This window comes from Dermacentor andersoni, chromosome 5, assembly GCF_023375885.2.
Source record: "Dermacentor andersoni chromosome 5, qqDerAnde1_hic_scaffold, whole genome shotgun sequence".
NCBI classification, from domain to species: Eukaryota; Metazoa; Arthropoda; class Arachnida; order Ixodida; family Ixodidae; genus Dermacentor; species Dermacentor andersoni.
In genome coordinates, this window is record NC_092818.1 from 194,978,725 (window position 1) to 195,003,419 (window position 24,695).

Here is a 24,695-nt window from a genome sequence, read left to right on the forward strand (position 1 = left end):
TTCCTGATGATAACATACTGAGACTGCATCGCTTTCTACGATATCTTTGGACAGAGATAAATAGTTCCGGCATTTCATAATCCTATGATTTCATGCTGTAAGGCACATCACTGGGTGCGGCTAATTATAGTGCTTTATCCAAACCTCCCTCTCGCCCGCAGGTTAAAAGCAGCAAGCTGATTCGCATACAGATATAGTGGTCCCAAAAAACTGGGCAGAATGCTAGTTGCGCAACATGACATTTGTTACGGCGGGAACTGCCCAACGCCAGGCGTTCTCCGCAACGCGAACGTGTATGGTCAATCCCGCGCGTCGTCCGCTACAGCGCATCCCGACAAGGCACAAAAGACAATCCTCGCCGTCCAAGCAGAGGATGCGTAGTAAAGTATTATGTGGTGGCTCTGCCTTTCCCTTTTGCTTTCTCTCTCTCTATTACGAAAGCAAATTTAGCTTCATGTGTATTTTTCTTGTACTTTCCAGCATGCAGCCGAAAGTGCCCGCTTTCAAAAGTGGGAGGTGGGGGGGCAAATGACATACTTTCCCCCCACTTTTGACAGTGGGGAGGCGGGCAAGTGCCCTCCTTGCCCCCCCCCCCCCCCCCGCCCACGGTAGATACGCCTATGGTTTCCAGTGATGTAACGCGTTTCCCGTCCTTCGCCTGCCGCAAAAATCTTTCACGGCTCATTCAGTGTCTACTAACTACAAACTGGCAAGCACCTACATTTTCATTTAAGCTAGGAATGAGAATACGAGTGAAATGGCATCTTCAACTATATACAGCACGGAGTTGCACCTTTGAGAACAGGAAGCGCGTGAGCATGATCTTCAATATATAGGGTGTCCCACATAACTAGAGCCAAACATCAAAAATGCGCGAATGTCACGTAGCTGAACAGAACCAAAGTGTTGTTGTTTGCCGTCGCTCGGAGATACTCAGATTATTCTCTGCATTCCGCCTAAATACATAATTAGTCTTATTTATTAATCAACTTCTCAAATATTACAATTAGATTAAAAGTCTCAATAAGGAAATTGTAGAGCAACATGAAAAACTTCCGATGCAGCTGACTGTTCCTCAATACGCGCTACATAAAGGTGTTTTTCTGAGCATAAAAGAAGTCCGCAAATAAACGCTAAGTGCCTTGAGCAGCTAGTGGCGCGGCAATTTTTTGTGTATGCGCGTGCTTTTTTCATGCTTGGAAAGCATTTTTGTGTAGCACGACAGCGTTAAGGGCCGCGTGTCGCAGAAAATGCGGCTCGGCGTCCAGCGTCTTGTGAGTGAAACATCTTTCCGTGCCACGCATACTCAACCACGCAGGCCCTCCGTGTAGCGCAAAAACGTTACTGAACTAATTGAATTTCTCAAGGTAAAATGCGTCAGAAAAATCGTAAAGTACGACTTACACACAACCTACAGACATGATAGCGTCGAAATGTAATTTGAATATATTAGAAAACATAATTCTGTTACGCGGAAATTCACACACAACCCCCTTTTCTAGCGCTTCGACCATTCATAGAGCGCCGCGCTCGGGTCCTTGCAACACCATCCAGATGGCGCTCGCCTCCGTGCATCCGCGGCCCACGAAAGAGGCCGCCTTTCTACCAGAAAGCTCGCCTTCTTTAACAGCGTTCCCTGCCAGCGTTTCCCGGTAAACATTACGGTTACATAAGCTGCAGTTGCCTGGATGCGTGAGAAGCAGCCAGGGACTTTTGAGTGCTATCGCCTTCCACTCTTAAAGGCGACGCTTAAGCGTCCTCCAAATTTTGAGCAACAGAAAGCTGTATCGGAAGTTTTTCATGTTGCTATACAATTCGCACAGTGGAACCTTTCATATAATTATATTTAAGAAGTCAATTAATTAATTAATTAAGCCTCTACTTATACAATTAGGCGGAATGCAGAAAGTAATCTGAGTATCTCCGAGAGACGGCAAGCAACATCTTGGTTCTATCCAGCTATCTGGCGTTTGCATATCTTTAAATATTAGCTCAAGTCACGTGGAACACTCAGTAGACTAGCTCACCCATTATCTCGGAGGCGATGGTTTGTCGGAACCTAATGGTCACGGAGGTCTGACTAGAAGGCATCCCAGTCGGCTCGAAGTCATCGCGCAAGCCATTGTTTTACAAGGTTCGGACCACTTAAAAACTGCCTGCAAGGGTACGATAGATACTGTACTTGAATTTCATTCTGTTGTGCGAGTGATAACGTTTCACTTGATTTCATCCTTTTCAATCATTATCATTGACACTTCGTTATTGCGTTACCAACGCGGTTGCGGAACCTTGAACTACACTGGTTACAGCGTGGTTCACATATCTGCTTACGTCGGACAGATTTCACCTTTGGTCTGTCGCCCTCTGCAGAAAATAAAAGGCAGCCTCGTATACAAATTAAGTCAAGCGGAGACGGTAAAGACAGCACACAAATTTATTAGAATCAGGGCACGCATAAATATTGTAACGCATACAGCCAAGTGATATTATGACGTATATTTCATCTAAAAGGACTAAACGTTATCGGGGGAAGAAAACGTCATGTTGCTCATTTTGATACGTGGGAGTGATATTTCTCAGCATCGATATTTTGAAACGACGCCAACGGACTCTGGGCGCCTGACGAGAGCTCGCCGCAACAGCGCTCGTCTGTGGCCCCCGCACCTGCTTGTGCTGCTCGTTTGCCTTCGCTTCCTGCCCATTTGACAGATCCCAGTGCCGCAAATGAAACTGCGCAACACTTTTGTCGTCATACCACTCATTTTGTATGCTCACATGGTTCGCTGCTTCACTTCACATGACATCAAGCGCTGGCGCTAACCTAAATGCATTCTTACACAAATATGAGTAATTCGAGTATCTCGGTCAACAAATCACCTCGGGTTTCATCTTATTGAGTTCAGCTTACGCCGTGGCGCGTTACATGTGCTAAGCAAACGTATAATTTATCTACCTAGCTCTATCCACAATTTCGAACTTGTACTACTAGGTCGCGCTTACTAGACCTCATTTTTTTTACCCAGAACAGTGCACGGTGAAGTATCCGTCAGTGATGAAAAATTGTGGGTGGGTTTCGTGATAGCCAAATGGAGCAAATAAATAGACGATTCTCTGAGCTCTTTTCATTTTTGGTTTGTTCGATACAAAGATGCTGGTACACGCACACACGCACACACACTTAATGGCAATACAATTCTCACCCATTCTCCGTGGTAAGGCTAAAGGTAAATGTTCTTTTTAACAAATGGCTCAGCGCATGACCTAAGGTTTAGAATCGAGTGAGAAGAATCGGGGAATGTGAGCGGCTCGACTTTAGCCAAGTTCTACTGTAGCCAATAAGCTTTACATGGTAGTCACCGAGGCCCAACATGCTTTCTCTTTCGTGTCACAAAGGCTATACAGTGGTTCTCGTACCTTCTGTACGCGGCTACGTTACAATGGTCTTCTTGCCGCACAGTGGAAGCTTATGAAGATCAAGAAGTTTCGCAGGTCGAACAAATAACTCTTAACATATAGGCACAGTAGTGAAACATATTTCGTCACTACGTAAGCTCTCACCCTTCAGCACATCACACGCAGTACACTGAGCTTCGGTCACTGTCGACCTTCCAGCCTTTTAGCAAAACACTTGCCTTTACATAACAACGATAACTCGGCACAATGCAGTTGTACCGAGTTTCACGAGAACAATCGTTACATCGGGTAAGAAACTAGCATTGAAAATGTGTACTTTCGTACAAATACTGTCTGACTTGTACTTGAAGTGTCAGCGAATCTTTAAATGCATTGGGCCGCTCTCAAAAGCAATAGTGGTTTCCACTAAGCATGGCACAACGCAAATTTCCAACAGCAAACGGTGGATGTTATCAAACTGACTGCGAAAAAGCGGGCGAGGTACTACAGACTGTTATAAGCTTAATGCACCCTACTCACACTGTCCTGCAAAAAAACATAAGTTCTCAACCGCTTTTATTTTGGCGTCTTCATTAAAAGCTACATGTCAGGATATCTGCACTAGATAATACCCTTGCTACTGTGCCTCCATTTACTGCGAGTTGGCTTCTTTCTTGCGCACTTCCACATTCCATTCCTAATTTCAGACGATATGAGAGTCAATTCTAAGTTGTACCCACGAGCACTTTTAAGACTACGAAGTTTCATTTTAATACATCATGCTGCCGATCTTCACGTGGACCTTACACATATGTGGAACTCTTCGCTTGTGTTGGTAACAATGTTTTACAATGACGGTCTTTCTAACAATTGATAACAATATGACATGCTAAATTGGTATAATTAAATTACGAAAGAGAACGTCTCTGAAAGAGAACCCGTATGACGGTGCCTCACTTGAACGAACATGCACCATTCTTGGTGCGGTTATTCCAGCTTTCTCAAAATGCTTTTGAACACGCCTCGTGGTACTTGCGCCAAGTGCAAGAGCAGACGCACATTCCTTGCCACCGGCAGGGACAGATTCTGAGAAACCGTTATGCCGTTTTAGACAAAATTTTGCGAGTTCTGGCACTTTTGTGGGCTGGCTGACAAGCACTAAAATGGCAGACTCCATGTCGTCAATCTTGGCCATTATAAACGTTGACTCAAGGCGCTCATGGAAAGGACGAGGAGGCAGCGCAAATATGACGAATGTCACCCAATCGTTGACTGATGCCCGTTTGTTCGATATGGATAACCATAAATCGTGGAGTTGAAAGCGATGACCCTTCAGACCTCAGCAGTAACGATTCCTTCTGATGCTAAACGGGCGCTCTGCAAGGTCCACGATGATTTGCTGAGTGTCTCGAAGGGTGGCAAATGATGACAGTGAACTTCATCACAATTGAAAAAAAAAAAAAACGCGCCAGTGAAAGCGCTCAGGCCGCATCCCGGTCTTTCAGAGTAACATCGGTCCGGGGTAGTCAGGCCTTGTATGCTCCGGCGAAGGGCTTTGCGGCGTACGTGTTCTTCGAGGTCCCATAAAGACCGTTGTAGAGTTTTGCCGTGGAAAGGTAGGGGTATGCCTGGGCGTAGGCTGCCTGCAGTCCCTGCTTCCCGTATCCCAGTTTGTCAGTCTGGAAGGAGCCCGGAAAGTGGATCTTGTGCGCCGAGTGGAGCAAGGGCTTGGACGCCGCTGCAACCAGATCGGGCTTGACGGCGGCCGCTGGCTTGAAGGTCGGGTAGCCAGGCTGCTGCTGCTGTTGCTGCTGGCGGCGGAAGAACAGCGCATTCACCAGGCCCCGAAGGCGAGATCCAAGCGATGGCCTCGCAACAGGCCTGGCCAGGTAGGCGGTCGGAAACCCTTGCTGGTACGCGAGCCCGTACACTGTGGGGTACGAGCCCAGCGGCTGCTGCTGCCGGAACGAGGCAGGCTCTCGCTCGGTGGCCGAGTCAGCATGCGCGCCCCTTCCAAGCGCCAGAACCACCAGCAGGAATAGCTGCGATCAGGAAAGCAGGAGACGGATTATTCACTTCATGCTCAACAAGCGCAACGTCTTTTTACGCACGTTAGCGTTGCTTGATACGCAATGCGCACAACCCTTGTGCAGCGCTATAGCAGCATGCGTGTGCATCTTTCGAGCTTTTTCGCGGCTCTTTCCACACATTTGACGGTATGGCACGTGTAAGCGCGTGTTCGAACTAAATAGCGCTTCTCTCCTCAGATGTGCCAAGCGGTGTTTCTTTAAATGCTCCCACGCGCTGCATGCACCGCTGACACCAGTATTAAATGTTCCTATCCTTTAAAGGGGGATGGGGGGGGGGACATTTAGTGTAGATAACCACCTAGTAGGCGTGTCCATTGCGGCTGCCGCTGAATTGTGCCAGTTGGCTGAGTTGGGGTGCCAGTGAGAAGAAAACAGGTACCCATAGCCAGTTTTCCTTACGCTGGTTCAGCTCTAGCCAATGAGCGGTGGCCGATACCCCACCAGGATAACTTGTAGCACACTAGCACACTACAGCCATACCGGCTTCTGTTTCTATAAGTATTGGTATTACTCCCGTCATGCTTACAGACGCCCTTACAGAAGTTGTTGGCGCGTTTGCATTGTCGCGAGATACAAAGCGTAACATGTCGGAGCACAACCCAGAGCAAAAATACGAGTACTTCTCTCTCTCATTCGCTCTATATAAAAGAATAACAAGCAGTGGAGGGTCTCGACAAAAGAACACTGGTAGTGCGGCTTCCTCGTACGCGAACCTTCTTACAACACATGCAAACATTAGATCCTTTGTTTTTCACAGTTTGCTATCCTTGAAAAGCGACAACACGAGGCCACAGATATCCCTCGAGGACCGAGGGCGGCTCGATGAAAGGCGGCGCGCGGTTCAGCCGCTGCGGCCTTTGTTTCGCTTCCGTGGATTCCGCGACTGAATTCAGCGTTCTGGGCAGTCACCGTGAACGTGCTTCGCGGCTAGCATTAGGAAGCAGTTAGAGTGAGCTAATCGCATTTGTTCCCGTTCCCCGCCCCTCCTGCGCTCCGCGCCCGACAGCGTGCACACGGATGCGCACTCCCGTCCGCATCTGCGCACGCGAAGCCCCTTCGCCCAGCGAAGGGAGGGCGAGTCAAGCGAGGAGAGGGGGTCACCGCGGGGCGCGTCTTTGTCTCGCGCTGGGACGAGCGATCCGACCGGGCAGGAAGTGGCCGTGACCGCCGCCGCTTGACCCACATCCGCAAACGCGCCCGCCACCTGCACCGGCAGTGCAGCTCCTTCTCGCTCCCAGGCTGCCCCTCAAGTGGCCCCAACACTGGCCCCCTCCTCCTGGTCCTCAAGCCTGCCCCGCTTCCGAAGCCACTGCTTCGCGGACGCTTCCCGCGAGATTGTTCGCATTGTTCTCGCCAACTTTGTTGCCGCGATGCTGATTGTGGCGCAAATAATCCTGTCCAGTTCGAACTTCTTTGAAACCGGCGATTTGCGCAACTTCCAATGGACAAAATACAACCGCCATATAAGGAGCAGCTGTGGAAAATCTGTACTCGCTGTCAGTGTAGAACACAAATTACGGAGAGTCGTCTGCGCTAATACGAAAACAAGAAACTGTCCACACATAGGCAGAACTGCGCTTGTTCTTCGCCATGGAAAGAAAGTGCACCATGAATTATAGTTGATTTAGCGTTAACTGCTAACTACAACCAACTTATATCTTTTTCAGTGTGTCTGCTGGCGGTGACAAGGTAGCAAACTAGCCGGCCCCTCGTTGATTCGCATCTGCTATATGCGTGTCGGAAGGTGCACTGCGCCTACGGTGAAGTTCGCATTAATTTCCCTAGTGAGAACGCAGAACAGGCGAGTTCATCCTTTTATGTTTGGTGTAACCAAGGTAAAGCATTGCCCCTTATCTGACTTGCAGCATGAATTTCCGGCTGCTACCATACAGTTGTTTCGGAATAGAAATACCGAGCAATAACAAGACCTGACAGGTAAGTGAAGGAAGGCTTCCCGACTGCCTACTAGGCACTTTCCTGCTCCGATGATTTCCTTTCGGAAAAATTACGTGTATGCGAACAGTTCATTAATGATAAAGGCACCTCGCGTTACGAGTGCGTTCCCTTCCCCCCTTCGAAATCAGTCGCTTCCACGAGTTTTTACCCGTAAATCCACACATCACAGGGATGTTAAACATTGCATTACCCTGAGCGTATAGGTTCTGGCAACGGCTTTTATCTTGAAGAGACCATAATAAATGTGCACATGTTGCGAAGTGCTCGCATTCTATTTCGAAGTATGCTCTTGATTAGAATAATTTGTTTTCTCCGAGTTAAAAATCTCGTCTCGTTTTGTTTTACATTTTTATATTCAATATTAATGTTTCCAAAGTTTTGCTACAATTCCAGCGGCCCCACAAAGCGATGGTTTTAGTTGATCTCTGCATTTAGGTCTCTCTCTCTCTCTCTCTCTCTCTCTCTCTCTCTCTCTCTCTCTGTTTTTTCAACCCTATATTGAGAGTGAAAGCCATAATGTATAGTTTTCTGGGCAGCTGTCGATGTGAGATGAGCATCATATGCGCACGCAGAGCTGTGCAGGGAATTACTGTTGTGAACTCATCTATCACCTTTGGCCTTCCGCGCGTGCGTATATTAGGACGCATATTAACGAATTCTTTCTGTTAAGTGCTTTCGGAAGATGATGACGTGAAAGATCATTCCCCTTGTTCTTCCATGTGTTCACGGAGTTTGCTGAAATCAAGACGTCATCGGCATTAATCTCTATTCTGTTATGTCTTAGGCTGCTGCTGAGAGCCTGTTGTAAGTCATACGCAGAGTTCCATGCTAGAGACAGAAAGACAGAACGCCAACATAAGTGGTGTACTCAGAAGGGTTCACATTTCGGCTTCCACACGGAAACCTTACCCGCTTGTTCAAGTGAACAAACGAAAGCCTTGTTCTACACGGGAACCTTGTTCAAGTACACCCTTTGGTCGGCATTCTGTTTTGCTCTTTCGAAAATGGATTTACTTCCCGAACAGAGGAGAGGTCGTCCAATCATCGATCTCATAGGCAGTGTTTACTTGAATCCGACAGTAGCGTGTCGCATTTCCCGGCGCGTCACGACAACGCTATGCGCCAACGTTTGCATGCGGAGCATGACTTTTTCTGGCGACGATGACCCAGACAAGCTGTAATATATTTCTGCCTGTTTTGATATGCAGCTGAGGAGAGGAAGACAAGCGTCAGGATTTTTTTCCCCGTCTCCTTCGATGCCATTCGCCAGCGTCTATACTTGCGGCGTGTGAACCGACTCGCCCTTTTTGATTTTCTCTCGTCCGGAGCACTGATGCGCTTCCAAGCGCATTACCGTCGTTTAACTTGGTCCAATGTGCCGACAAGGAGATGCAATCCGCCGCTTTAGCACTCATGTGAGCGCGACTATTATTCGCTGGCTGAATGCCTCCTTGTTCTGCACCAAAAGTGAAAGCATTTCTGAAACTTGCCGTGCAGAAAGGTTCACGATCTCCTTCCTTGTAAAGCAGCAGTGAGGCTTACAAAGAGAGCTTATTTCGCAGTGCGTGTGTAAAAATGGGAGAACAAAGAATATTACAGGCTAGAAGTATGCAACGTTTAGATAAAAGGACAAAGTCATATTGCCGAAGCGTTGGCTCAAACGCGAAGTTTCTCTTCTTCGCGCACTGTTGATCATCACGAAATAGCAGGAGTAAAATGTTTTCTATCGAACGTAATGACCTATTCTAGACGCATTAGGAGTAGTGGTGCTTGTTAACATCTATTATGGACACCTCATGTGCATTGCAGAAGACACTGCATTGTATCGAACACTATGTGAAGAAAAACGAGATTATTCGCGGATTCTACTGCTCATTTCCTAACTATATATAGCGTAGTAACATTCACAGATTTATAATAACGAATTGAATGTCATTCTGTTCGCAAAAGAGTCCGAATTCGGGCTGTTTGGAGCATGTTACAGTTAAACGAAGTTACAGCGAGACAAGACAAACGGAACGAACAGACGAAGCGCTGACTATCAACCAATATTGCCGCAAGAGAGCAATATACAATTTATTTCCCGCTTCCGTCGCCATTATCCTCAATATCAAAAACTGGAAAACTGATATTCACCGCGCTTTTTGTTAAGCCATGTATGCCTAAACGTTGGAAACTTAAATATTTAAGAATATTTTAATAGAAAGCATTTCCGAATGTTCATAATACAGTATCAGCCGTTTAGTGACATGAACATAATTTTTAACCCTTGGATCTGAGTCGGTCCTACATATAGGACACCAGGCAAATGCGCTTCTTATCGCGTGTGATTAAATTTTAGCTTTCGTACGAACTCCTATGTCAAGTTCCTCATAACCGATGGTAGTATTCACGTGGAAGTGCGAAGAAATTGTTTGTTTGCCCTGCAGAATCACAAAATGAACGAACCAGCAAATCCATTTTGTCGTTACTAAAGATACTGCCGTCTTTTTCCATGTAATGGCTTATAGCCATAGACGTTCTGGCATATCACTGCTAGAGGCCTTTGGCATGCTTCAGGTGAGCTTTATGACTTGCTACCCTCTATAGCTTGAATGCATTTTTTTTACACACACATCGAAAAGTTAAGTAGCGAAGGATACCGCTTCTTGACAATATAGCAGCGCAGTAAATTGCACTGTTTTGGTCATGTCTCACCATTCCACATGTGCTAGCATTATATCGTGTGATTGTAAAGGCTTTGAGTTTTGACCATGACACTTCAATGAATTTTTCTCAAATGTCTCAATACCAGCTCGTCAGGTTGCACGCCGGAATCATTAGTCGTGACTGCAAAGGTTTTGTAGCGTTTACAGTGAAAGACGATTACTTTAGAATCTCAATCAACTCGGTAATCAAAATCTGGTAGTCATGCTTTGTAAATTACTTAGAAATATTTCACCTATATTCTACCACTCTAGGTAAGGAACGCCTAAGATAAAGGGCCTGAAACCACTACCTCTTATCCCGTGTATCGTCGAAGCATTGATTACTTTGCTGTCCGTAGCACTTCGTGTTATCTACAAGAAAAGTGGCCATTTCATCAGTGAAACATTTTTCGGACTTGTCTGTTGCAGTCAGGGCTGCTCTTTCATGAATTGGTGTGCCACAGGACCGGGTGCAAGGAAAACAAGTTCAGATTGCGCTTGTGCTCACTTTCTACAAAACGTCTGACATTTTGCTGGTGGCTCAGTGCTAACCTTACTATCGTCACTGGACTGCGAAGGTTTGCCTATTACTGCAACCGAAAAAGTTGTGTCTGCGAATCGTTCATACTGGTAGCGCATTCCTCGCTGCTTTCCTCGTCACTTAGTGCCGCAGCTTGATGTTCATGTGGAAGAATAAAGGTGGATGATGGCGCCTCATCACGAGTGCCAGTTTGGTTCAACATTATCTTCAACCTCTGTAAGGCTTTGTTTGCAAAAGACTGAGCAAGGAATCTCTACAGTTAATGTGACAGACGCGAATTAGTTATTACGTTTGACCCTCTTTGGCATCATGCATTATGTACTATATAGGCTCCCGAAACCGCACCTAATCTGCCTATCGTCCAACATGTAGGACGTTGCTGTTTAAAGCGTCGTAAATTATGCAGTTTTAAATACAAGGTATTTATATCCTGTCGTATAGGCAGTTGGTCCCTTGTAGACAGTTAAACACTATCTTGGCAAAAACAAATTATATTTAGAGCAATTTTACGCAGTTCTGTGGCGAGGTGGCGCCCCTCTCGATGTTCGCATGTTCACAATGTTGCACCTTTCGTCAAGCGAAAAGGTCGAGAAACACACTTGCCAAAGTGTGCACAGACAACATTATGGGGGGGGGGGGGGGGACATTGGGATTACAGGCTAGTGGCCTCAAGCTTTTCTATAATAAAAGTGCGAAGTAATTGGGTACCAAAACAGTGTACTACATGACCACATGTAAGGCACCAGGCATGTGGGGGACACCCGTCGCGGTAGCCGCGTGGCTGCGGCGTAGTGCCTGCTGAGCTCGACGTCCTGGCCGCGGTAGCCGCATTTCGACGGAGGCGAAGAACTTCAAAAACGCTCGTGTACTTAGATTTAAATGTACTTAAAGAGTCCAAGGTGATCAGAAATTATCCTGGGTTTACTACTATGGCGCGCCTTAAAACCAGATCGTGGTTTTGTCAGGTAAAACCTCAGTTGTTTTGTTGTGTTGTTTTTCTTGTTGTTGTAACATTTAATCTTAAAACACTTTCGTTTTCTTAGAGACGAGCGGCATTTCTTCATCTAACCAGCAGGGGTTCCGTAGCAGATTATCGACTATAACGCAACTAACAAAGGTTGTTCATGATTTAGCACTGTCAATTAATAACTGCGCGTAAACAGATATTACACTACTAGACTTTTCTAAGGCCTGTGATTTCGTATGTCACAACAAACTAATTGCAAAGCTCCGAAATATTATTGGAGGTGGATTATTAACAAGCTGGATTGAAAACTTTTTAACTGACCATTCCCAATATGTCCTGTTTCAGCAAGTACCACCAGAAACCCGGCCTGTCACGTCCGTTGTACCACAAGGCTCTGTTCTGGGGCCTCTGTTATTTCTTATTTTTGTTAACGATATCACAGACAATATCTCTTGCAACACTAGGCTCTTCGCAGACAACTGCTTTATTTACAAAGAAATTAACAGTCATTCATATCACCTTGCACTAACTGATTCCTTAAACCATCTCTCGAACTGGTGCGACACGTGGCAAATGTCGATTATCCCCAAAAAGCAGTATGTGTGACGATGACGCGAAAGAAAGAAGCTATCGAATATGATTACAGGATTAAAGGTACTGGGCTTCAAAAAGTGAATGAACAAAAATATTTAGGTGTCACGATTGCTTCAAACCACAGACGGGATGCGCACATTTCTAATATTACTTCAGTTGCCCTGCACAAGCTGTTTTATCTTCGCAGATGCGTCCGGCTGGCTCCTCAATCTACCAAGCTTTTAGCCTATACAACCTATGTTAGACCTGTATTAGAATGCGCTAACACAGTATGGTTTTCTTATACAGTCACTTACTAACATTAAATAACTAGAAAATACACAGGGGTAGGCTGCAAGACTCATTTGCAGCAATTATAAGCGCACTGATTCTCCCACAAATATGTTGACAAGCTCTGGCCTCGAAAGACTGGCGATTAGAGCAAAACAAGAGCGCCTGAAATTTCTTTTTCAGCTACTTCACAACTATTATAAAATTGACACGTCATTGTACATCCGTCCATCAGAATCCGGCATAACCCGGCACAAACATTCCACACACATTAAAAGAGTACTCTTACCACAATGACACTTTCAAGCACTTCTTTCCACTTGCTGTCAGGGAATGGAATTGTTCAGACCCCTCGATTCCTAATGCGAATTCATTATGGGACTTTGCCTCAAAAATAGAAAATATAATCCGTTAATGCAGTAACATTCTCAGCCCCAGAGGCATTTCGCCATCATTGGGAGCATATTAGTGGCCGAATGCTCACAACAGAGTGCTATCATATTTGTTCTTATCTCTCTGTGTACTTTGTCCATTTCATGTATGAAAAATGGGCAGTGGCTTAGTTCCGCTATGCCAGGATATACGTAGCGAAAACTAAGGCATATCATGGTTAGCCTTGGTTAATCTTGATTGCAAGTCCAGGTTAGTATGGTTGTTTAACTATGTTTCGGCGTTTAGCCAGTCGTTCGACGCGCTGTTCGTCTGTTTCCAGGGCGATTCGTTTCCTCTTCATCTCGTTCCGATGTCGATTCCAGGCCTCCTTCTGCTTATCAGAATTGGCGCCGTCCATACGGCCGCCTCAACTGTGGTTGCGGCGCACGTGAGCTCTCCTTTTCAATCCTCCGACATGTTATCAGGCATGCGACGCAGCTGGCAAAGCGAGCGGAGGCGAGCGCAACGACGAGGAACGCGGTTGACATCTTACCAAACGGCGGAAGCGGAAAGGCGCGGCGCTGCGCAACGGCGGAACACCTGTGGCTTGGTGCTACTAGTGGCGCATGCGCAGTAGTGGCTAGGGAGCGAGAGAGAGAGAAATAATATCCGCGGCGAGGCACACGTTGTGACGTCATGTGCCTCCTCGGAGCACCGCCACGGCGAAATCGCAAGTTCGCGGCCAGTAAAGCTTTTGCTTTAATATCTGTTATCTTTTGCTGTTGTTTACTTTGTGTTATCTGAGCTTAAAAACGTGTGCAGCTTGCGCTAGTGGTGCAAGGTTGGAGTCGGCAGCAGAGCTTGTGATCACCTAGCTTTTACGTGGCTTGCTTAAATTGTTTGTAGGTTTTGCGAGGTTATGCTAGGTTTTGCTAAGTTGTTGTTAGGCTTGGCTAAGTCGTTTCTAGGTTTTGCGAGGTTATGATAGGCTTGGATAAGTTGTTTCTAGGTTTTGCGAGGTTATGCTAGGTTTTGCAAAGTTCTTGTCTCGGCGGGCTTGACGCTGGGGCCCTATAACGTAAAACTATTCCAATATGTTTTTATTCCAATCTTCTGACGTCAAATTTGCGTAACCGCCGACGCAAGCATCGGGCGGTCACCCGCAAGGTTGTCTGAACAGACCAATCAAACGCTCTCCTCGTTGATAGGAGGTCACTTTTGTTTGTTTGAAAAACGAATACCATTGCCTACAATGAGCGGCTTGTCGTATCTAATTCGCTGACAAGGGGCGAGGAGCACGCTCAAGTGAAAAGGGATTCGATGGGGCAGAGCCAGTGCAGTGAAAATCGATAACTGGATGAAGAGGGTGGTGCCGGCGTCTGGGATTGGTCCGCTTTCCCTTACTTAGCTTGCGGTGGCTAGTCGAAAATCGCGGCGGCATGCAACGGAAGCTTAAGAATCACGCTAAAACGGATCCTCAGCAAAGAAGAGTAGGCAGAATGAGGTCGTAAACGTGGCGAAAGTGCTCGAAAACGTTACACGGCCACGCAAGAAGTTTTATTATACGCAAATAAACCCATGCTCTCCGGCAGGTGCGAGTAGCCGGCGCCTGAGCGATCGGCGGCAGCCATCTTTTATTCGTTTAGGAACGGGGCAGCCTGCGGCTATTCAGAAGAAAATTCAGTTTTGTTCGGCATATTAATGGGTCTTTAATGCGTACACGTCATTTTGACGCAGTGAGTTTTCGCGGTTTTTTGACAGGCAGGTGAAGTGGGTGCAGCCCGAAATCTTTTGACCAATAGCAGGGGGCTAATGGCGAAAAGGCGTCCAATGAGAAAAGACTGTTTTTCCTTTTTCGGTCAACTCATGCATAATCAGTGTATACACGTCATATCAGATGGGGAGGCATCACGATTTTCGTGACGTCGCGTGACAGATAGGCGAAATGGGGGTGGTCCAAAAATGTTTTTGACCAATTGCGGAGGGCTGATAGCAGAATTGGAATAGAAAAGTTTGGAATAGTTTTACGTTATAGCGCCCCTGGAGGTATTCGAGCAGTCGCAGGCCGAGAACGCGTTCTCGGCGACGTCGAGCGTTCAGGCGCCGACTCTCGCGTTCCCTGGACTGAAACTCGGGATCCTCGACTCGGCGTCGCCTCTTCTCAGCCGCAGCTTCGGCGCGGTGTTCCGGATCAGCTCGGCGGCGACGTATCGCTTCTCGCTCGGCAGTACGGCGCTCTTGCTGGTATGCCACTTCATCTTCGGGCGTCCGGACTTTCTTCGGTCTTCCCATGGCAGCAGCATGTACACACGCAGTAGAGAAGGCGAGAGGTGTGTCGCCGCGCCGGCTACTTCAAGCTTTTACTCGCCTGTGACGTCACGACTTCGCCCTACGGGCGCGCAGGTGGTTGCTAGGCAACGCGAGGTGGCGCACAGCTGGGCTGAGTTTTCTGGTAACGCTCCACGGTGGAACTAAAAGCTTAAGCAGTTCCGCTGTTAAAATCTGCTTTTTAATTTATTTATATTATAAGTGTGTATAAGTTATAGGTGTTATAAGCGTGTTGTTTATAGAATTTCAGCTCGGCATTCATTCCTAATTATCATTAAGGAAAGTTGTGCATACCTTTAGCTCTTATACCTTTGTGATGAATGTCACTGCACTGGATTCCTGTTTGTTTTGCCTTGTGGTGCTGATTTATTATACCTGCATGTACAATCTGTACGCCCACCTGCTATGGTCTCGGAAAGAGACTGGCAGTATTGAAAACAAATTATTATTATGATTATTAATATTTATTACTATTATTACTATTATTATTATTATTATTATTATTAGTAGTAGTAGTAGTAGTAGTAGTAGTAGTAGTAGTAGTAGTATACCCTCGATGTTTTTCATGGGCACATTAATAAACACATTTGATTGATTGATTGATTGATTGATTGATTGATTGATTGATTGATTGATTGATTGATTGATTGATTGATTGATTGATGCAGGAGTATGGTAAGGTACGTAGCCGGGCTACGTCAATTGTATAATTCTTCATTTTTAGTGTAAACTTGTAGAAGAATAGAACGCAGCCGTTATCTTTTGTTCAGGTGCTGAACCAATCCACGCTCACCTAGAGAAGGGTTAGTTCCAGACGTTGTCCGCTCTCCAAGATGAGGTGTTGTGGAGCACGGCGTGCGTTAAATCCTAAGCGTTCAATCGCTTTGGTGAACAACACAAAAGTAACAGCATGTCCTGCAGGTCGTTTTTATTTTTTATTTTTTTGATAGGTTACAAAGTGATTCCTAGTCCAATGTTCAACTGAGGGCCGTCGGGTGAAAAAAGGAACGTAATTGTACAAAAACATACACATCACCAAATAAAATTTTGAAAGTGATTGCGTAAATCCCAAGCGTAATTATCATGGACGTATAAAATGCAAATCAGCAGTATTGAGGTGCCGCAGTGTTGATTAGACAAATTCAGCCATTTTGGTTCCAAATGAAAGTCTTAATGGAACGTAAATGGCAGTGCACGAAGTGTTCGGAAACTATTGCTTAGTATAAGTAAAAATTAAAAAAGAACATTCATTCGTATATGGTATTGGATTCCGACAAAAGACGAAAGTGGCAGCCTATCACTTGGCCATAGCTCGACGCGTCCCTTCGCTTTCATTTCGAGCATCTTCTTTTCTTGGCACGAGCAGATACTGTTCCAGGATTAAATGTGCAATGACAGGAGCATCAAAGGGGCGGATCAAGTGCGACCTAGGCAAATCTGACTTCTTTTTGCTTCGTTTCATTTTTCTTTTTGCGTACAGCACCCAAGGTAATTAGCTCGTATATGGTCGTTGAAGCGAGCGTAGATGTCCTGTGCACCAAATGTCCACCGTGAAATCTAGACCATGCGCTCCTTCACATTCTCTGTCCATCCCGACCCCAGCAGGGCTGCTGCCAGAAAATATAGCGAGATTTCGTCAGTGGTGCTCGGTTGCTATGGTCATCGCCAGCTCGGGCGTTCCATTCTTCGCAGCGGCGGTCGCGTTCCGATTCGAGCAGCAAGCAAAACAAAAGCTCTCGTGTGCATGGATTTATGTGCACATTAAACAGCCTCAAGAGACTAAAATAAACCCGCATCGCTGCACTACGGCGCCCCGCATAGCCGACGGTGCAGCTCTGGGACGTACAACACCGTCAGCACACGTGACAAGCGCCGACACTTCGTAGACGTAGCGGAGGCAGTGGCGGCACCCGCTGCGTCTATTTTTCCGCCCCGCCGTCAGATTGCGCAGGCATGGTTAGGTCGGTCAGCGGCGCTCTGGTTACGCATGCCCGCCTTCATCCGCTTGTCCCGCTTCTTGCAACACATTAGTGGTCTGGTGACCTTAAACGCCGCCGTCCTCGGATCAGCGGGCGTCAGGGAAAGGCCGCCGCTGCCGAGCGTGTCCGTTGGACCGAGATGCTTGCGTCAGCCAGGAAAGCTGCTTTCAAGGGAAGTCGCGAAGATGCGGCGGCGCGCGCATATCGACAGGAGGCGCTTCCCTTTGAGTGATGTGCGCGCGTCATCGTCTCTCACCTATTTCGAACAATTGACAAAGGCTCGAAAGGCATTGATTTCCATTAAAATCAAGAATATTTGTGGACAACTTTTTCAATGTAACCCGAGGCCACATTTTGTAACGACCCATTTCTTCTATTCCCATTCTTCTTGCCCTTCGTGATTAGTCCGGATGTCGCCGCGTCACCGTAATCGCCGGGATTGCCCGCTATATATAGGCGCGGCGAATGGTAATAAAGGAATGAAAAATGAACGATGGATCGTTACAAAATACGATCCCCGTACAATATGTCCGTTCAAAGTGACAGACAATGCAAAGAAACTCTAACGATTTCTTGTTCTGCTTCTGGTCCGCGCAAATCGGTAGGCCCACGTTTCACCCGTCTGCTTCCCCCGACTCTTTCCTTCAGCCTCGGTTCGTTTACTGCTCAACTCCAGTCCGGCTTTCACTTAGAGAAGAGGCCGCACACGAGGCATCCGGCACGTAGACTTCCTTCGACACTTTGGGTCGTATCTTGCAGGAATTATTTTTATCCGCTCCTGTTCATTCCGTATCATCCACGCTGCCGTGTGGCCCATTCCAGCTACAGTGATGCATGGCTTCGTGCGAGCCATAGAAGAAGAACAAAAATATTGAAAAAATAATATGGATCATTACGAAATACCGTCGCAGGCGTTCTTCTGGGTTATGTATCGCAACACTTCAGTCGTTTGCAAGCACGCTGCTTGTCCAAATACAAAATGCGAAGTCTTTCACGAATATAAATATATTCGAATATATAGAATATATAATATACAAGTTCCATCTGCGAATATATAAGTTCCCACGAATATATAAGTTCCATCTGCGCTTCCACGTGTCATCCGCTTGTGGAACGACCTTCCCGATATCTTGGTAGCTGAAGCTAACAAAGAAAAACTCCGTCACGACATAAACATTCATTTCTTAATTTAAAAAAAAAACTTCTTGTCTGCGTTGTTTCTTGTATGCTTTTTTTCTTTTAGCTTAGAATATTAGAGTTTGCGTAAACTTGACTCTTCGTTGTATTATTATTAGCAAAGGATTGTATAATTGTATAATTTTGTATAATTGTTAGCTCTTTATACTGTGTAAAAAAAATTTTCCCCTTACCCAATGCCCATTCTTCGGGCCTGTAAGGTATTTTGAATAAATAAATAAATATGCGCAGGCTCTGCAGTCACCGCGGGTGTTGGCAGATGAGATGTCCTCTTGCTCAAAGTGAGCAAATGATATTGCAGGCGTGATAGCTCTATTACGGCTAACTACTGGAATGAGTCACATTAGAAAACCAAATGGTGATAAATACAATAGCTCTTAGATGCTTAGCGCGGTATTTTAGGATGACACTCGAAACACAAGACGACAGACACAAGCGCGGTCGTTTCGTGTTTCAAGTGTCCTAAAAAAACTACTTAAAAACCAGTAATACTTTAGTCACTGACATTAATTCGTTAAATAAAATCAATTAGCTCAGTTCTTTCTTGTTGTAATAATTGTCCATATGTTAATTAAGAGGTTGTAGGTAATCATACAAGACCTAAAAACGAAGTGTTTCCAACAAGGTACACATAGCGTGTTTACGGTTTTCGGCAAATAGAGAAAGCCCGCGAAATATGAAAAATGTGATGTGGCTGCGCAACCGTAGGCACGGACCTTGGTGAGCACTAGGGTGCCCCGCAATGTCCTCCTCCCCCGCCGCCAGGGAGGAGGATCGACATCGAGGCCACGCCATCAAACAGTCTCAGCAGGAGAGATATTCATCTGGGCCGGGCGGCGGTGATATGGGCAGGCGTTCTCTCCACGACGCGCCAACTGCTCCCGACGATTATTGCGAATCAAGAATAAGAAAACCCGCTGCACTGAATGGTGAGACTGAGAAACGGCTTGCTTTCCCGCTGAGTCTGCTCGATGGCAGTGCGATTCATGGGCGCCCGAGTGCGAGGTCATGTGGTGTTTGTCACATATCGTGGACTTTCTATATTTTCTGAAGAAAGTAAACACGCGATATGTGCCGGCCTCGCTGGAAACGCCACATTTTGACGTCTGTTACGATTCTCTACAACCGCCTAATTCACAACTTGACAATTAAAAATGTTAGATAATTACCTTTTAATAATAATTGGGTTTCAGAGAGCCGGTGGTTTCTCAAAAATACTGTGAATGACATGCGCTTGTTCTCATTCACATAGAATAATACCTTTTCTTTTAAGACTATAGGTGCATAATATATAAAAAAACATACTGGCATCTTCTCAACGAGACTCCAAACAACATCCACTTGCTCTTGTTCAAGTGTTTGTGTGTGCCTGTGTTCTGTTTTCTTTTTTTTAACTCTGTGCATGACAGCTGGGGCACCCTATATGTACTACACACGAGACGTGCGGTAGCTTCTGTTTGTTTTAGAAACAAAGCTTGTTTAAATGTTTAGTATGCGGCGTCGCAAGTAGAACTCTGGCGTAGCACGTCTAGATTCCGTCCCACTGCGAATTATTCGTGTTTGGATTTTACTAATTTCCTTCCCCCCCCCTTTTTTTTTTGTTAGTCGCTCAGAACAGACGCGATGGGAACACTTTTGAGCGAATATATTTCTGATACCCTCCAAGAACAGTTCAAATAAAGTGCAGCAATTTAAGTCGGCATCTTGAAACTAATAATAAACGGGAAATGAGACATCCGCCCAAACGTGGCATTTGCTACAAAGGGTTCCTCGAAAGAAAAGCCTCGCAGTTGAAGAAAACTTCCTTCTAGTCGAATCCAGCCAATTGGTTTGCTGTCTAAACCGTGACTCACGCACGTCGTCTCATCAAGGCTGCGATTTTATTTGATTTTGCATTTACTGTCTCCATTCGTCGCACCGGACACTTACCCTACTGCTGATTACATCACACGACCTGCATTTTTTTTTCTTCCGCCCACCTTTTTCTAGGGCATTTCTTCTCCTTCGTCCCATTCCCTGAAGAGCAGCATGTAGGCGAAAATACGCTGGCTAAATACTCTGCAATTTCAATGAAGAGCATTCCCTCTCACACTTATCTATTGAAGAAGAACCACCATAAAGAACGCCATGCTAAGCAGCCTACTCGTTTGTGTTTCAGTCGAAAACCGGCAAAGAGCGAATTCATCGCATCGAAGCCACCGGAGGCTGGCGAGAGCGGAAGCGGGTAACCGGGCGAATATCGCGAACTAAAGCGACAGGAGTGCTACAGAACGCAACAAAGCCAATTATGATGGCGAAGCTTGCGTCGCTTTAAGTTCATCAACATAGCTGTTTAGCATTGTTTAGCATATATATATATATCCGTGGGGAAAGTGGTTGGCGAGAACTTTGCTGGAATGGGAGCTACGTACCTATAGTAAGCAAAACGGCACAAATGTGCACCATATATGAACGGCCGTGGTTGACGCCGCACTTGTTTTGCATGATGGTGCAGAGAATCCTCGATTTTCTTGCTTTATATTGCCGGAATACATATATTTGCGAATGTGCTAATATGCGGCGCGCAAGCGTATCACGTGAACCTAATAAAAATCAAAGAGAAACAGAAAAGTCTTTGGTGACACCTAAGTAGTCAGTACAAGCCACGCCCATAAATACACAATGCACCTCACATGCAGCAGTAAAATGTCCAGCGTTCGGTCTGAAAATTTTCGCGCTGACAAAATTGACCGCACAGTGAGCATCCCATCCCCTTCTTCTTCAGTTTGTTTTGGTGACACCCTCTTCTCAATCTCCTTGTTGCTACCTCGATCGGCCCCTGCTTCACGTGGATTAAGTGCAAGAGCCCCAGGCCACGTGGTGTAGTTTAAGTAATGATGTTGCTTTTTGCTGACGGCAGCTGTCGTGAGCGTTGTGAAAGGTAAGGAGCGTTCTCGTGGCGCTTGGTCTCGTATTTGTACTGTTTCTGAGCACATTACGGAGTCTCTACTCGTACGGCACTAATAACAACCCTCTGTGGCCTTAACTGAAAACAAAGGGAAAGAACAGTGCCATTCTCTAGGCTGCTGGCAATAGCTTAAATGCATCCAGAAATTGATTGATCTATATGTCTAAAACGCAGACGCTTAAAAAGCTACAAATTTAGTTTGTGTTTGATAAGTATTTGGTGTGAACGACCTTATACGAGTTGTCCGGCAATCTCTTGACTCAAAGCTGCTCTCCAGCGCCATGATTGCGTGGAATCCTGCAGGACGGGGAAGGGTACAACTGACCCTCTGTTACCCGAGAATGGAAAGGGGGAGGGGGTAGTGCTGTGGCACTGCCCCTGTGTAAGTAGCCTAAGGCACATTCTGAGCGCCTAATTCAGATGAAGGGGCGAATGTCTGCAGCTCGACCTGTTCGGTAGAGTCTCACTGCGGGCTGCTCAGTCCAGATTATTTGTACAAAATTGGCGGTATACTGGGCTCGATACGAGCGGACCGCTATATAGAGCCCTGCCTCTTGCGTCGCTCTGCATCAAGGGTCACTCCACACTTTGTCGCGAATCACTGTCGCTCCTTAGCAATGGACAGAAAACACGCACAGAGACGTATTCTTCACCGCTCTGTAGTGTGACTCCACGGCATGAAGCGAGGTGTAAATGCTGCAATTTCGTCAAGCATTATTTTGAGTTCCCGTTTTAGGTTCCTTACATCTACTCACCGTGTTCTGTCGTCGTGCTCGAACTGATGCAATGTCCATATCACCATGCGTAACCTCTAGCACTGCATCACAGTTGCACTGCGAGTATTCGACTATTTTATCCTTCAGGTATTAAAGCGTTACCACAACAGTGTCTGCAAATGAACAAATAAAGATGCAGAAAATATAATCCGATGCTCAAGCTACAATACAGTAGATGTTGATCCTGCTCACATTCATCGGATAGTTGGTTATACGGATACCTTTTCGCAACCCGCCCTCTAGTTCAAGGTATTCGTTCCCATAGCAGGAGTGAGCAGTATATGCGAACGAGGGTGGGACAGGGGAGGAGGTCATTAAATATATGGGGGGGGGGATACTCACGTCGAATCACTCGTAACACAAGAAGGAGGTACGAGCGAAAGGTTGACTGTGTCACCACCGCGATTACGGCAAGAACACGGGATGCCACGAGCGCCCGACGCGCGCGGCAACCGGGTGATGCGCTCAGCTCGGCTCGGAGACCCGACGGGCATATCCGTCGTCCGGCCAGAAGCGTCGTCGGCCGTTGCACTCACCGTGACGGCGGTTGCGAAGAAGCGAGGCGGCGAGGAAGAATCCATGTCTGCGCGTGCGACTGCTTTCCGACCAAGGGGGCGTCTGGGGGATGCGCGCTTCCGGATGCGCCTCTTATACGAGGTCGTCCTCGATTCGGGTCAGGTTCACGGACGAGGAGGGGGGCGGGGGATGGGAGGTGCGACCACCGGCAGCAGCCGAGCAGCGCTGGAAGACCACCGGGGCGACTTTCACGGAGCTCACCCCCCCCCCCCCCCCCCCCCCCCCCACACACACAGCCTCCCACTGCAGAAGCCCGTGCTACCTGCAGTGATGGCAGTGGAATTCCCCCGTTGTCGTGAGCCGCACCTGCGAGAACCGCTCCGTGGAGCGAATGCTCGAATCGTAACAGCGGACAGCGTATATATGCGCGTCGGAGAGCACCGTCTGCTCTCCTGCGGCACCGGCAGAGTTCCTTCCAGCTGCGGAGTGTGCATCGACGGCCGAATGGTGGGGCCAGTAGACACAGGCCGAACAGGGCACGCCCGAGGACAGGGAAGCTGTAAACGCGATCTATTCTAACAAATGATGGTTTGCTGCGCCTCACTGACATTGTATACAACAGAATGTTAAAAGGGTACCACCCAGAAAAAACAATCTGTCACAAGACGTGCCTAGCCGTCTTCCCCGTCATCATGCCTGTATTGTTTGTGCTAGACTGCATGCAACAGTGCGTGCAACTGCATGGTGGCATGTTCACTGTGAGAAACTCAAGGTGAAACAACACGAAAGAAAGTTAACGCCGACTGTATAAGCACATACACATGGCAGCACACACGCGTACAGAGGGCAAGCATTGTGTTCTACCGACTGAAACATTATTTTTGAAGACAAACTTTGATTAGTTGGACTTGAGAAATGTATATTGCGCAGCAATGCGCTGCGCTGCGCATCATGTGATAATGCGCCTAATTATTTTAAGTGTAACAGGGTCGGTACTTATAAAAGCTGATAGTTGAACTGAAAGTCGATCTAGTTGGTGTTGATTCATTATTAAGTGCAGCGAAACGGGTAAATAACGAACAAACTGAAGCGCCCAGCGTGTTCACTTTGTCTCTGCGCGTAGCCTTCCTGTCGCGCTGCAGTTAATTAATTAATTATGAAATCTTATCTTCAGAAATAAAGTTTCTGTTGGTAATAGCTTCCAGCATTCGTCGTGTCTATTTTTCTGCATTTTTCGTTCATGGCGCTGTTACACCTTGTCCTTGAGCATACAGCCAACAACGTGCCCAGGTTCTCGTTGTGGGACGTCGACGAGCATACAGGAAAAAGAAGTGTACATAAACCGCATGGTTTTGTGGTGCCCACTTCACTTATGGTTGGCGGCTCTATCGAGTCGCACTGGTATACGCAGGCGCAGGGCCTCTAGATAAGAGGAGTGAATAGCGATTCTTTATGTATAGCCAAATACGTGAAGTAAGCCAAAATATGCGAAAGCTAACGAATGACAGTGACTTTGTGCCTTCGGCAGCTTGGGTACGGCCACGGTGTTCAACTTAGGCCAACGCAACTCTTCTTCAGGACTATTGTGTGGGTTATGGGCCTGGCAACGGAACAAGAATTCATGATCGCCAGTCAGCCTCTAGAGTGTGTGCACGAGTACGTTTATCTATAGGTCAACTACTGACAAGGGACCCTGATTGTGAGAAAAATATTTAAAGAAGAATAAAAAAGGGTTGGAGTGCATACAGCAGGCATTACCAAATCCTGAATGGGATCTCACCACTGTCGTTGAAAAGAAAAGTGTACAGTCATTGCGTTCTACCAGTGCTAATATATGGGGCAGGAACTTGGAGGTTAACAATGAAGCTCGAGAACAAGGAACGCGCAAAGAGCGATGGAAGGAAAGAAAGTTAGGAGTAATGTTAAGAGACAGAAAGTGTGGTGTGAATCAGAGAGCAAATGGGGAAAGCCGTAATTTTATTTGGCAGTAAGATTAAAAAATGGAGCTGGGTAGGCCCGGCCGTCTAACGCATAGGGCAGATAACTGGCGGACCATTAGAGTTAACGAATGAGTGCCGAGGG

The 24,695-nt window shown here is 46.6% G+C and overlaps 1 protein-coding gene across 1 annotated transcript; it reads right to left on the minus strand.

Moving 5' to 3' along the window:
• Positions 1 to 2,420: 2,420 nt before the first annotated feature.
• LOC126531812 (uncharacterized) lies at positions 2,421 to 22,855 on the minus strand. The gene is made up of 2 exons (XM_050179544.3): positions 22,634 to 22,855; positions 2,421 to 5,435 (listed from the first exon to the last, which is right to left on the minus strand). The coding sequence occupies exons 1-2, from the start codon at positions 22,676 to 22,678 to the stop codon at positions 4,920 to 4,922; spliced, it is 561 nt and encodes a 186-aa protein (XP_050035501.1). The 5' UTR covers positions 22,679 to 22,855; the 3' UTR covers positions 2,421 to 4,919.
• Between the last annotated feature and the right edge of the window lie 1,840 nt (positions 22,856 to 24,695).

Bases quoted from the DNA above. Each gene is read 5' to 3' on its own strand.
- LOC126531812 (XM_050179544.3), bottom strand. From the start codon at position 22,678: ATGGATTCTTCCTCGCCGCCTCGCTTCTTCGCAACCGCCGTCACG. The intron at 5,436-22,633 runs GTGAGTGCAACG...TCCTGATCGCAG, and splicing joins TCTTCGCAACCGCCGTCACG to CTATTCCTGCTGGTGGTTCT.